This window comes from Ruditapes philippinarum, unplaced genomic scaffold, assembly GCF_026571515.1.
Source record: "Ruditapes philippinarum isolate M1 unplaced genomic scaffold, ASM2657151v2 ctg6902_1_1_1_1, whole genome shotgun sequence".
Taxonomy (NCBI): domain Eukaryota; kingdom Metazoa; phylum Mollusca; class Bivalvia; order Venerida; family Veneridae; genus Ruditapes; species Ruditapes philippinarum.
The window spans coordinates 107,734-122,302 of NW_026854037.1; the positions used below are offsets into that span (position 1 = coordinate 107,734).

The 14,569-nt window shown below is 31.3% G+C and overlaps 1 protein-coding gene across 1 annotated transcript in view; it reads left to right on the plus strand.

Moving 5' to 3' along the window:
• The window catches only part of LOC132738746 (uncharacterized), a 31,124-nt gene extending 21,598 nt beyond the window's left edge, over positions 1-9,526 (plus strand). The window contains exons 9-12 of the mRNA XM_060726335.1: positions 2,424-2,558; positions 3,798-3,927; positions 4,217-4,947; positions 6,517-9,526. Of these exons, the coding sequence (XP_060582318.1) occupies positions 2,424-2,558; positions 3,798-3,927; positions 4,217-4,947; positions 6,517-6,671 (1,151 nt within the window). The 3' untranslated portion in view covers positions 6,672-9,526. The remainder of the gene's footprint in view (positions 1-2,423; positions 2,559-3,797; positions 3,928-4,216; positions 4,948-6,516) is intronic.
• The last annotated feature ends 5,043 nt before the right edge of the window (positions 9,527-14,569 follow it).

Here is a 14,569-nt window from a genome sequence, read left to right on the forward strand (position 1 = left end):
AATAATGGTTCAAAATTTAGAATTTTATATGTACAAAATGTCAATTTTTATATCATTAAAAAGTTAGGTTGTTTTAAAAAATATTTCACATTTGAATGCCATTACATCTTGTTAACCCTATTTATGATTTCTTCCTTATTATATAAAGAGAATTCCGAATTATTTCCACTTCTCTATGTCTCTCATAATGCTCATTAGTTCGACTACACCTAGTCACATTAAAAGAAATTGTCCTTTTAATAACTTTCAAAAGTATTGCATCGTGGTTAAAAAGCTTTCTCCAAAACTGCTGTTGGTCTTTTTCACTAGATTCGCAAGTCGTGTGTTTGCACTTTTCATGAAAAGAATGTCTTGAAATGTTCAACTGTTACTGTTATAACAATGGTGGTAACGTATTTTAGCTGACAGGAGGACATTTACGCCTTTAATTCTTCCTAGGTCTTCACTTCACTCTTAAAGTATTTTGTTTTACACAAAGACTTGATTTAAACATGAAAGTCGAAGGTTTCAACTTTACTGACAACATCGCCACAAAGTTTATGTTCTTTCTGCAACTTGTCTTAAATAAATATACGTTCAACATTTTTTCTTGTTTCTGAACTTCTAATAATATAATGGTCTCTTGCAGTTTTCTCTTCTTGTCGTAATCATAACAATTACCTCGACACCGGTTACAGCATAAAACTCTGTGTATGGTGTACAAGCAGAGCCATATAAAAACTCGAAAAAATGCATATTTTGAATTGCTTTTTTCTCTGGTTTGCCAAGGTTAGATTTTTTAGGGTTTTTACCTGTTTTATATGATGTGTACATCGGACCAAAACTGTAAAAAAAAAGCTTGTGTTGCAATTTGTTTGACGCTAAAATTTACTTTAATCGGACTAATATGAGTATCTATTTACAAAAGCATCAATATATGTTATTGATTGATCCAATAAAACCTAAAGACATTTAAAATACAATTTATATAAAAAAACTTTTTTCATCCTATACGACGCGCCCAGGTTAACTATAGTTATTATTCCCGCGCTAAGTCGCGGTGGTGTTTTGGATAAGCACGTGCTACTGTAAACGGCAGCCATTTTTCGTTACGACAATGCCTGACCCTTTTCGGACAGTTTCTTCTGCCGAAAAAATAATATGAAATTAAAACTTGCAATTAAATGTCTGTTTGCTACATAATGATTATCGATTTTTTTTTTTTTTCGAACCTTTTCTCTGCCTGTCCGTATGTTGATGTTTTTTCATTGGCTTAAACCGTCACGTGATCAATACACATAAAGGTGTGAATTATTTTCATTTTTATTAAAATTTTACCTTTTATCGGACAATTTTATTAACAAATGATGCATAAAACATTTTAAAATAATTAAAATCGTTGGAAAAAAAATAAATGCATATCAATTAAAATGTGTGTATGACAACCCCCCCCCCCTAAACAAAACATAATAGACCCAACCAAAAAAGCGTCTGCTTCTTTACCTTATTATGTAATTGCAAGACCATGATTTGCAAACCAAATTCAAGCGCTTAATCTATTGTAAAATAATATTGATTATTTGACTACAGCAGATTACGTAGCGAGATGGAAATTATGCATCGCTTTATCTTTAACAACCAGAACTATTACTTATTCAGCATTTCAGAGGTGGAGTGTCCGCTTTAAAAGTTTGCATTCATTTTTTGCTTAACCTTCTACGTTTGGATTTCAGCCGAATGATTGCAATGAAACAATGCCATGATAAAAAGGGAAAATAAACAATTACGTGAAAACAATGAAGACCATTTATTAAGTAAATCACATTGAAATGTGCCAATTATAGATCTGAACTAAAAAAAAAACAAGTGAATGTTCAAGTGAAAATGACTAGACCCATAACTCTCGGTATTTTTAAGGTATGCCCACTTATTATTTTTTACAATTGTGCAGTTATCATGGCACAATGAAATGTCTGTCAGACGGGATTTTTTTAATTTATTTATAATTGCTATAAAACTAATAGTGATTTAAGACATATTACAACGTGAAGGTGTATATAAAGGTTACATGACCAGTCATATAATTGTCAAATCAAAAGAGTTATTGCGGTAAATGAAATTTGGCATTGATCAAATACAAAAATGATAAAACCCCTCGAACGGTCCACTTTATGTATATTAATGAAACGCCGATTCGTTTCTCTATCTTCTTTGTTAGAAACGGACGTCCCTTGCGCGCTATAAATAACTCTCGGGCCGCTGTTTTGAAGAGGGCTTAACATTTAAATGATACAAGTTTCAAAGGACTCGTGAAGATGAACAAATGTGCATTATCGTTTATCTAGCATATACAGCATCTATATTTATGGAGACAAAACATCAATTCGCTTTAGTTTTACATAAGCACTAGTCTTGCTGTCCTATATAAACTTTTGTACTTTCAGCTAAAAATTCTTCGTTGACCGATAATCATTATGCCAACTGCAATCAGAAGATACAAGTCTGTATTGCCTGCGAGAAAAATAGTATTCTAAATCCAGTAACATGTTATTGTGGAGCGACATTGAAATCTGTGATAGGTATGATTATACGAGTTCATGTATATGCATATTTTTGTAATTTATTAATTAATTAATTTATTTATTTCATAATTGTTATCTAAATCGCCCAATAATGTATACAAATAACAAATGCAAATTACAAATGAAAAAACTTTCTGTTAAATACAGAGCAATTGTTTTTAGTTGCTGTAACAATACCTTTTTGGCTGCCGAATGTTCTTTGCTGTCGAAAATCTTAAAAAACGAGGGCCGCCGTGGCTTTGTCGTTAAGGTCATTGACTTCAAATCACTTACAAAACCACAATGGGTTCTAACCAATTTGACTTAAGATTATTTATTCAAGGAAGCTATACAGGTAAATAACGGAATGTCAGTTTTTCTACTCCAGTTCCTGTGCATGTGTAACATTCTGGATGAAGGGACACCTGTAGTGACACCTTAAACAGTAAAGCTAAAAAACAATCAAAATTAACAAAACTTTAATGAATAAGTCTTTCCCGATGAAAATATTTATATCATTCATTTGTTTGTTTTTTCGGCTCACAATCGCAATTATGGTCTAATGACGCAATAAACAGATAAGATGACTTTAGCCAACAGCGGGTGTTAAATCTTAAAGCAACATCAGGAGCCAAAAGCAACTAATCTGCTGGAGCTAAGAGATGTCTTATACCAATTAGTCGCCTCTTAAGATCACGCAGAGATCAACTGTGGCGGCAATTCTGATGCTTACACCCTTAAGAGCAAATTTTCAGCCACAAGGGGGATATCAGTCATAACAGATGTGCATAAATAATTATATATATTTATATTTAATGATACTGGTTATGGTTATTGTTTTCAGTTTTAGACTTCAATATGACGGCAAAATATAATTATAGGTGACACTTTTGTTAAAATCGATGTACATTAATGCCCCATATGACCTACAAAGCTGCCTAATCGATGTGTAATAATACGTTAAATAAGTAATCATATAAACATGATAGGTTATATTTGCACATAATCTTTCATCCGCAGCCGGATGTCGGAGTTTCAGATCATTTTAAAAATAACGTTTTGGTTTGAAACGTATTCTAGCGGACCTAAGCATCAAAATGCTTTTTGTGTTGTATGAGGGTCGTTCAGATCATAATAAATCTGCTTTATGTCTGTTATATATATGCCTGATTATACTTAGTTCCCGCTTAGTTCGACTTTCGATACTCTTGATAAACCATAATGAATCTTCGAACATTTCTCTTTTATATATCAAAGGCAGTAAATGGGGAGCATTACTTATTGCGGGTGATGATGAAAATCCTGACAAAGCAGCAGCCATGAAGAGAGAAATACTTGAGTTAGAGAGAGTAGTTACCTCAAAGGCACCACGCATTATTGGTATAAGGTAAACTAGCATTTAACATTTTGAGCGATTAACCTTGTTAGATTCGTTAAATAGCTTTGTCCATTATCTCTATTTTGAGCTATCCATTAAGGGATTACAAAATTTATTTTTGCTATAGACTACTCCGGTAAAACTATAGTTTAACGTTTTTCTCATAACAAGACAGTGTTTTATGTATGCTAACATGTATTGGTAAGATATATAAATATCAATTATAAAAAAAAAGAAAAAAATATATTAATTTTGTCATTTGGGATAAAATAAATCATAATACAATTATTTACTATAGTAAATGTAACGTGAGGACAGTTGTACCGGTCGATACAAAGGCAGACACCAGAAAGGAAGAAACGCCAACATGGACGAAAATTCAGGAGCATATTGCATACTTTGCTAAAAATGATGATATCGATACATTATTGATATACATTTCGTGCCATGGAGATGACGGGGGGCTAAATGAGTATTCCGAAACAAACATGTTTCAGCTTGGGAAATCATCAGAGTTGATATCATTAAATGCCTTTGAAGAACAGTTACAAACATTGAACAAAATTGATAAACTGATTCTATTTCTTGACCGTTGTTTTCCCCCAATGGTAGAATTTGAAGATAAACAGAGAAAATTCGTTCAGATGAATGCATGCAGCGAGGATAAAAAGGCAATTTTAAAAGATGAAGGCAGTTTATTTACAACGTATGTTATTCAAGGATTAAAAGCTAGATCAGAGAAAAGAGAATGTTCTGAGAATTGCCAGCATTGTTTATCCTATTGGGACAAGAGGACAGAATACATATCCATTGATAGCTTATTTGATTACGTTAACAAACACTTAAAACATAAGGCACCTCCTCCAAATAGGCATCTAAAAAGTACTTGGGATGACATTGCTTTTTTTACAGAAGATGTGGTTCATATAGAATTTTCTTCAAAAGATGGAAAAACACCAATTCGTCTTCCACTTGAATATCTGAAAAACATTAATGAGGTCAAACTTATGCTTCTTAAGGCATTCAAAGGTAAATAAATGTACAACCAAAGTTTTTATTTTATACCTTAATTGTATTTGAGTGGATTGGTCTACAATGGACACGTTTTCATAAAATGTAATTGTTTTACCATTGACATATTTTCAATACGTATTTAAAATATTAATAAGATCAACAGAAATGTAATATCTGGATATTCCCATATACTACTGACTGAAAAAAGTAATATAGTATGAACATTGATAATTATGATTAAAGTGACATTATGCTCATTTTTTCACTGTCAAGTTGAGTTGCATAAGTGATAAACTAGTATTTCAAAAGATTGACTTTTAAAAGGATGATTGACCAATAATGGATAAAGAAAAAAATAGATATTTATGATACACTATATGGACGATCTAAAATATAAAAAGACGGCCCCAAACTTTTTAAGAATTGCACCTATCAGGGACATTCTAAAGGATATGTATAGGCATTTCCGTTGGTCATGTGGATTATTGATTATATTTCCTCAGTAAAATATAAGATTGAACCAATAATGAAAAAATGTCATGTTATTATGATTTTAACCTGTTCTCAGACCATTTATCATTGGATGGACATTATGTCACTTTAATATTTATGTTTTGTAACCGAATATTTTATTGTCTGCTATATAAATATACGTAATATCGAAATATATATCTCACACTTGCCAACATCATGCATAATACTATCGTTTTTGTTGTTATGCATCAAATGTCTGATATTATGAGGTTATCCTACATTTGTACATGAGTACAACACTGAACTCTTTTTACGAGTACACATATGTCATAGCTATTTTTGACAAGGCGCTAGCCAAGTCTGATATTATATTTGCAGCTGTGTACGAGCCAGTAGAAATAATATTGTCAAAAATGTTTAATGACCTCTTTATTCCGCATTACCGTTTTGACATATTGACAGAACTTTGTTTCTTCAATAAATAGAAATAATTTGATATGTGTTCTGAACATATATGAATTTTTTGGACTCATGAAATGAAAATGGTATCATATGGGGTATGATATGGATTTGATATTGACAACGAGGCTAAATTGAAAAAAATTGGATCCAATGTTATTTTCTATTTGAACATTACGAGGTGCAAATGCTGACAGTCCATTGGTTATATTTTGTTAGGTGTGAAAAAATACATACAATCAACGTTACTTTTATTATATTTCACACCTTACATTATAGACAAATTCACATTTAAGCATAAGAGACAAAATAGCTGTATTGGCTGTTATGAAAAATACTTTCAAATAAAATTTACTTCCTAAAATTGTTGAAAATGTTGAATTCGATTGTCGCAAAAAAAGAATTTAATTGTCGAAACATAATTATTGTGAGGTTTAATGTCAAACTGTCACTCTAAAGCAAATGTGAAGAATATGCATTTAATTTAAAAATAAAAGCTTTAATATTTAGAACCTAATTAATATTTGTTATACTATTAGAATGTTATATAAAAACGTTTCTACCGGTACTTGATATTCACCTTTTTTGTCCATGAATTCTGTCTAGAAAAGTAGTAATTTTTCTGAAAATAAGTATGACTATTACTTTCAGTTGATACAGAAACACACGAGGTCAAAATAGAAAAGGACATATTTAGGAATGATCAAGAAGCAGATGATGAATGCAAAACATTGGAACAGGTTATGGAAGCCTGGGTTAATAGATTTCCATTACTGGTTTCCTTTTCGAAGAAAAAGGAGACATAATTGCGCGTTTGCAAAGGTTTTTCAGAGGGAAGAACTATTTATGACGGTATTGTATTCATATGTGCGTGATTTAAGTGTAATCTCAACTTTTGTTAAATGATACATATATACAGCTAACGCCCTCTTGACAGCACATGCCTCTGGTACGGTCATCCGTTATAATATAACATAGTTACAACGCAGTCTGTATAGGTTTTTTAACTTATTTTTCATTAGTTCTTCCACGGAAAAAAATTATAAAACATGTAGCTCAAACTGTAAACTCAATTTCTTGTTCAGGAATGTGATAAAAAAAACAAATCTTACAACAACAAATTGTGTTGGTATAAATTCAAAACAGCGTTTTCTTTTTTCGAGCCCTTGTGTAGAAAATCTTTTGTTGATGATATCATATAGCGGGCATGCAATGCTGGTTGTGGTTATATGGTGTCATGCCATAAAAATGACATGTTGATGATGTTATATAATGGATATGCAATGATGATTGTCTTAGTATGATGCCATGTCATATGTATACCATATTGATGATATTATATAGTGGACATGCAATACTGGTTGTGTTATGATGATCTTATATTGTGTATGTTGTAGTATGTTCTTATGTCATATGTTGGTCATGTTGATCATATGTGCAACTGGTGTAATATGTAATATGTTTATATGTTTACGTGTTATATTTACAGAACATTTTGATGATGTGTAATTTTTAAAAGTTTTTTTGTTTTGGTGTTGAATAATATGTAACATGTTTGATTATATACAAATATGGACTTTTTAGCTGTTGAAAATGTACTGAAAATATTAATATTAACTGAGGTGACAGCCGAGGTCAATATCATTTTTTTCAGTAAATATCACATCATTTTCAACAGCTTAAGGTGACAGCGGAGTCAATTATCACTGAAAATACATAAAACGAGATTTTTGCTTGGTAGATTTATTAACCTTTTCTGAGCACATTCGTGATTTAATTTTGGAAGCAGTTAGTCCGAAAAATGTGTTTTAAAACGTTTTTAAACGGTACCTATACCCTTTTTTATCTGCTATTCGCGTAACCTGTCAATTATCGATAGCGCTCCGCCCCCTGTTTAGGCATCAATGAGGGAAATCGGTTGTTCCATATATCCGTGAATTACCGCTCCATAATACTCGTAATACATGTATCGTACAAATACTGAACATCTTTTATGAATATCTCGACATTTATTGTCTACCTTTTATTTAGCCTTTTTTTATAAATTATGAAATTGTCGACCAATGTACGTAACATAAAGTATGTAACATAAATAATTAAGCATAGCGGAAAATCGCACGACCACGGATTGACTGCTAAAATATCCATAATGTGTGAAATAATAATTTGTTTGTCCCGTTAATCTGATTGATATTACATTGAGTTTATGGACTTTTGTACGGATTCAAGGGCTTGCTTTACATTCAACCTCGTATCTAACAATGTCAAGTAAAACAACAACAAAAAACAACATTTTTTATGTGAACGCCTATATGACTTCTTATTTCTCTCTATTTTGTGGTAAGGGGTCCCTGACAAATTTCTAAACCATTTTTATGATTGCCTAAGGATGATTATTTCTCTATGAATCAATAAAAAAGATATTAAAATATATTATCAGTGAATGCTTTGAATAAATTGTTCGCAAGTAAATCACGTTAAGATTTGATATATAAACTGATTTTAATCAGCAGCTTTTTAATTGGTCAGATGTCACTGGGTCATAAAATGTTGTTAGAGCATGTTAAAGGCAAATTGTGACCCTCTCTAGTGCGATATTTGTGTGTTATGCAATTAATAAGCGTGAAAAGTAGGGGTCCGTGAGAGAACAGCCGATTTATGACACTTCGTTTGATGCGGGTCGGACTAACTTTTAATCGGCATAACTTTTTTAATAATCAAGCAATTAACATGCGGTTTGAATCACATGAAAGGGAATTCATTTACAGAGGGAACCGTGTCAGGGATTTTTGTTTGCTCAATTAGCGACTTAATTATCTTTCATTACGTAGTATGTATGGTGAAAAAAGTCGCATAAAATGTTTGACGTTACGTAATATTTTTTTGAGAAAATATAGAAAAAATATGAGACACGGTTCCCCAGATATTATAAGTATGTTAATATACCAAAAGTTTGATGACAAAAAAATAAAAAAATGACTTTGATATAAGGATTTAAAATTTTAGGATTTTTATTCAAAATCAATCATTTACAATGCAATTTTTTCAAATATGTTATTTTTTATGATGGTCAACGACATTTAATGCACAAAGATTAGATAAATAACAATTATTATTAAAATAAGTTGGTTTAAATGACATTTGTGTGAGTACCATGGAAAGTGTCTGTTGTCACCTTACAAAGTACATATTTGTATATTATATATATATCATTGTATTATATAATCTCATATTATACTCATTTTAAAAACAAAGATTTCGTGTGCTGCTTGTTTATTTGACCAGGATGACATGAAACAGTGTATACACTTATGTAAATATTTTATATATAAACATGTACATATACAGTTTTGGTATGTAAACTTGACACTATGCATATAAGTAATTATGAATATGCGTGCGTGCATGCGCGCAATTGTGGATATCTTCTGGGGTTTTTTTCATGTACATTTACTGTATTAAAGAATATGCATACGACTCTGTGTTTGTGTGCATGTGTATGAGTGTGTGGGCGCGCGCGTGTGTGAAAGGGTTGAGTAAATACGGTTTTGAGTAAATATATATTGATAATTTGTTTACCACAACTTGTGATATGTTTGACCAGCTTGAAATTTCGCTTTACTACAATATTTGTACTCTTATTTATCTACCATTTTTTTATATTTTTGCTCTTTTCTCTCCTCTCTAAATCACTTATACATATATAAAGCCCCATTTAAAAAAATGTATGTCCTATTGATAAGTTTCATTTACAGTTCAATTAAGTTTGTTTCCAAAATTCGACATTGAAACTAGGTATTTGCGTCTGAACATTGACCTACCTGTAATAAAGTGACAATAACTTTATAGATATCACAAAACGGTTTTAAATAAAGCTAAAGATATCGTCAGCCTTCAATGCAAGTAGCGTTATGAATTTGTTTATTTGAGTTTTAAAACACACACCTATTTCAAAATTGTGACGATGCTCACAAGAACTCTAGAGTCAATACAGCTAGATTGCCTGTGTTTTATCTTCTCTTTTTGATCCTTTACCTAACAATCACCTGTCTTTTGTATAAAATAATGTTCAAAGCATTCAAATCAAGAGATTGTATTATTGTCTATTGAGTTGTTTCGAATTCGGAAAGCGAATCTGTTTACAAAGAAAACTGAGAAATTCTGTGAATTTCTACATTTCACTCGCCTCTTCGTAAAGACAAACACGGATACAATTATTGAGTTGTAATTATCTATGTTAAAAAACCAACTTCAGTTTTAACAGAGGGGTTATCTTGAAATAAATAATTTTGAATAATATGGTTTGAGGTTACATTGCGTTACAAAACAAAAGATTCTTAAATAGCAATTTGTGTATGCCACCTAATGCTGACTCAGTTGACAATATCTTAATAGACGACTCATTTTCTCTGGCTATCGATACTATTTTTTTCCAATATATTCATTCAAATACCCAAAATTGTTATGCAAATTTAAATATAGCTTCACTCTGTTGAGTTAACGACTATGGAACTCATTGATGAACCGACAAATTTTACTGAAAACATCACAGTGAAAACTTTGTAATGTTGTTTACATGTACATGTATCAGTCATATATTACTATTTTTGTAATTTTTGTTTATCAATTATGGAGATTGACTGAAAAAGGCTACGTGTTATTACGTTGAAAATACTTTGTATTCTGATATAAATATGGTTTTTATGATTTTAATATTGTAAAGTCTGAATATATAATACATTCAATATATATAATTTTTAATTATACCTATGTAGAAAATGTATTACGTTTACAAAATGTTTATGCAATTTATAAAGTTCAGGCATTGTAGAGAAACATTGTTATAATGTAATTGTTTCATATTGTGAGATTTAAGTGGGTACAAAGTGCACTATGTTTTGTTTGTTGACATAGGAATAGAATTGTTACCGAATATATATTTTTCACATTAAAAAATGTACAGAATTGATTTGTGTAATATCGTTACCCCTCCCACCCCTACCCAACTGTATATATGCAACTGTGTATTCAACGACTTAAATTTTTGGTTGCATATTGCTTACGATATATGTACAGGCACAGAATATTTGGTTCTTTTTGTTTTATTTACACAATTTTACCTTGGTTTGGATTTTATGTCGCACCAACACAGGTGTAAGTCATATGGCGACTTTCAACTTTACTGGTTACAGAAGACCTCAGATATCCACCGTGCATTATTTCAGACACAACGGACACCTTAGTAGATACACTGACGTTCCCTCAGTTTAAAGTTGGATAGATTTCTCACATGAAGAAAATCCAATGTCTCTTGTGGGATTCGAACCCAAAGTGATGATAGGCAAGTGGTTTAAAGTCCACAACAAATCGAACATAGACTCCCCACTTTTGAAAAATTATTCCAAAAACACTTAAAAAGCTAATTAATAAATACACAAATTATTTTGCTTTATCAAAAACAATTCGATTTAAGGTGACAACGGAGTCAATTATCACTGAAAATACCTAAAATCAGATTTTTTGCTAAGTAGATTTATCAACCTTTTTCTGAACACATTCGTGATTTAATTTTGGAAAGCAGTTAGTCCGAAAAAATGTGTTTTTAAACGTTTTAAAACGGTACCAATACTATTTGTATCTGCCTATTCGCGTAACCTGTCGATTATCGATAACGCTCCGCCCCTGTTGAGGCACAATGAGGGAAATCGGTAGTTCCATATATCCGTGAATTACAGGTCCATACTGGTCCATACTTCTCGTAATACATGTATCGTACATTCACCGTACATCTTTTATGAAAATCTCAACAATTAGCCTTTTTTATAAATTAAGAAATTGTCGGGCAATGTACGTAACATAATGTATGAAACATAAATAATTAAGCATAGCGGCAAAATCGCACGACCACGGGGTTGATTAAAATGTAGTTGCTTAAAATATCCTAATGTTGTGAAAATAATTTGTCTGTTCCGTTTAATCTGATAAGATATTACATTGAGTTTATGGACTTTTTGTACGGATTCAAGGGCTTACTTACATTCAACCTCGTTTTTTCTAAAACAATGTCAAGTAAAACAACAACAAAAAAACAGACAACATTTTTTATGTTAACGCCTATATGACTTGTGGTAAGGTGTCCCCTGACAAATTTCTAAACCATTTTAAGATTGTCTAAGGATGATTATTTCTCTATGAATACAAAAAAAAAAGATATTAAATACTATTCTTTGTGAAAATAAATTGTTCGCCCAGTAAATCGGACACCAGTACTAAATAAATTCTGCGCTGGACAAAGTATGAAATTTATTGTCTATCCCGGCAGAAACTGGATTCTCTATGCCCGTGCATAGATGATATTCATAATAATAGAAATCAAGAAGGCCAGATCATAATGATCGAGTAATACCTTTTATTTTCTATTAAAAATATGTGAAGCATTATCAATTTGGTGGAAAAAATATATAATATCCCGTTCTTATTTGTACATCTACCATGGACTTTAAAAGACTGTCAGAAGCTCAGTTTTTTGTTATTTTATTTTATATTTTAACGGAATTTCATACACGAATACACAGGCAGAAGTGACACTGGTATAATACAATAATAATGCTTGATGATAATAATACATGTAATAATAAACTTCAAAAGGAAACAATTAAATACCCCGCTAGCGGTGCGCAATTGCGTTCCATTTCCCCAACTGATTGCCTCAACTTTACCGATAGGTCACGTGACATGTGCGACAGGATACCAGACGGACCAGTAAATCACGTTAAAGAACTGAAGAAATTTCGGCTTATAAACTGTTATATTAATCAGCAGCTTTTTAATTGGTCAGATGTCACTGGGTCATAAAATGTTGTTAGAGTATGTACCGCAACTTGTGACCCTCTCTGGTGCGATATTTGTGTATTAGTGCGATTATTTAGCGTGAACGTAGGGGTCCGAAAGAGAACAGCCGATTTACGACACTTCGTTTGATGCGGTCGGACTAACTTTGAATCGGCATAACATTTTTAATAATCAAGCAATTAACATGCGGTTTTAAGAAAAGTAAAAAGGAAAAAAAAAAAAAAAAAGAAGTAAAATAAATTCAAAGCACATGAAAAAGGAAATTCATTACGGAGGGGAACCGTGTCAGGGATTTTTTGTTTGCTTAATCAGCGACTTAATTATCAATCAGTCTTAGATTTAATTATCTTTAATTAGTTAATATGTATGGTGACAAAAAAGTCGCATAAATGGTTTTGACGTTACGTAATATTTTTTTTTGAGAAAAGATAGAAAAAATTGAGAACGGTTCCCAATAATATAAGTATGGTTTATTTTCCAAAGGTTGATGACAAAAAAATAAATAATGACTTTGATATGACGATTTCAAATTTTAGGATTTTTATTCAAAATCAATCATTTACAAGGCATTTTTTCAAAATATGTTATTTTTTATGATGATCAACGGCATTTAATGCACAGAGATTAAATAAATAACAATTATTACTAAAATAACTTGGTTTAAATTGACATTTGTGTGAGTACCACGGAACGTGTCTGTTTGTCACCATAATCAATAACATTATTGAAACATTAAAGAGGGAATATAAGCATCTTATTAAAATTAAAAGAAATCATTTCAACGAAAATCAAAAAACACGAAAGCTGTCTGTTTACTGATGGTTAAAAACCTAGGTAAACGCCCCCCCCCTCCCAAAAATTTGAAAAAGAAAACAACATTATGAACAGTTTAGGAAACATAAATGTTTCAAACCATGGCCAATTTTCATGGAAATTGGCCAGAAAGGTTGTTATGATCATTTAAAGATCAAGTTTGAATATTGGTCACTGGGGTCAAAAACTAGGTAACACGGTCCACAAATATGGACAAAACATTGTTAACACTCTAAGTGATACTGTTCCAGTCCAAATATCCTGGAAATTGGAGTTGAGCCTTCATAATCATGTGAGCGATATAATTACCTTATCATTGCCCTCTTGTTTAATTAAGCGACGATAAAACAATTTATAATTAGTTTTTTTATAAATCACCAAGTTGAACTGATGCTACACTTAAATAGATGGCCATCATTCTATAATAAACATACTGTTTTTCTTTTTAAATATTTATTCTTTTTAAATCAACTAGTTTCTTTACTACAAAACAAACAGAGCTCTATGTTTAAAACATTGCAAAAACTATCTACCTATCTTCAATTCGGATAAAAGGCAAAGTTTGTCCCTTTTAAAAATAACCAAATATAAACCCAATTTGTTTATTTAACTTCATAAAGACGAAAGTACATTTTTTATTTTTTACTTCATTTCTCTCTCTCCTTTCTTCAACTGTCAAACAGGTGTCTAAAAAGTACTTTAATATATTATATATATATCGAGTTCTGTAAATTATACTTTTTTTTACCCCCTACAACTGTTTTACACGTAGCCACACTTAAGATAATAATCAATAATTCATAAGGATTTCCCCCAAAAGTTTTGAAAATGAATACAACCGTTTGTTTTTGTTTTGTATATTGTTTTGCTCCATTAAAATCGACCTCAATATGCCCAGTCAAGAATAGTAGACAATTTAGACTTCCAGCTCACCTGAGCACAACGTGTTGAAGAGTGAGTTTTTGGGATCAATGTGCCTTTGTCGTACATCGTGAAAGGCGTCAAACTTTTTTTCTTAAACAACATCTACTTCTGTTCC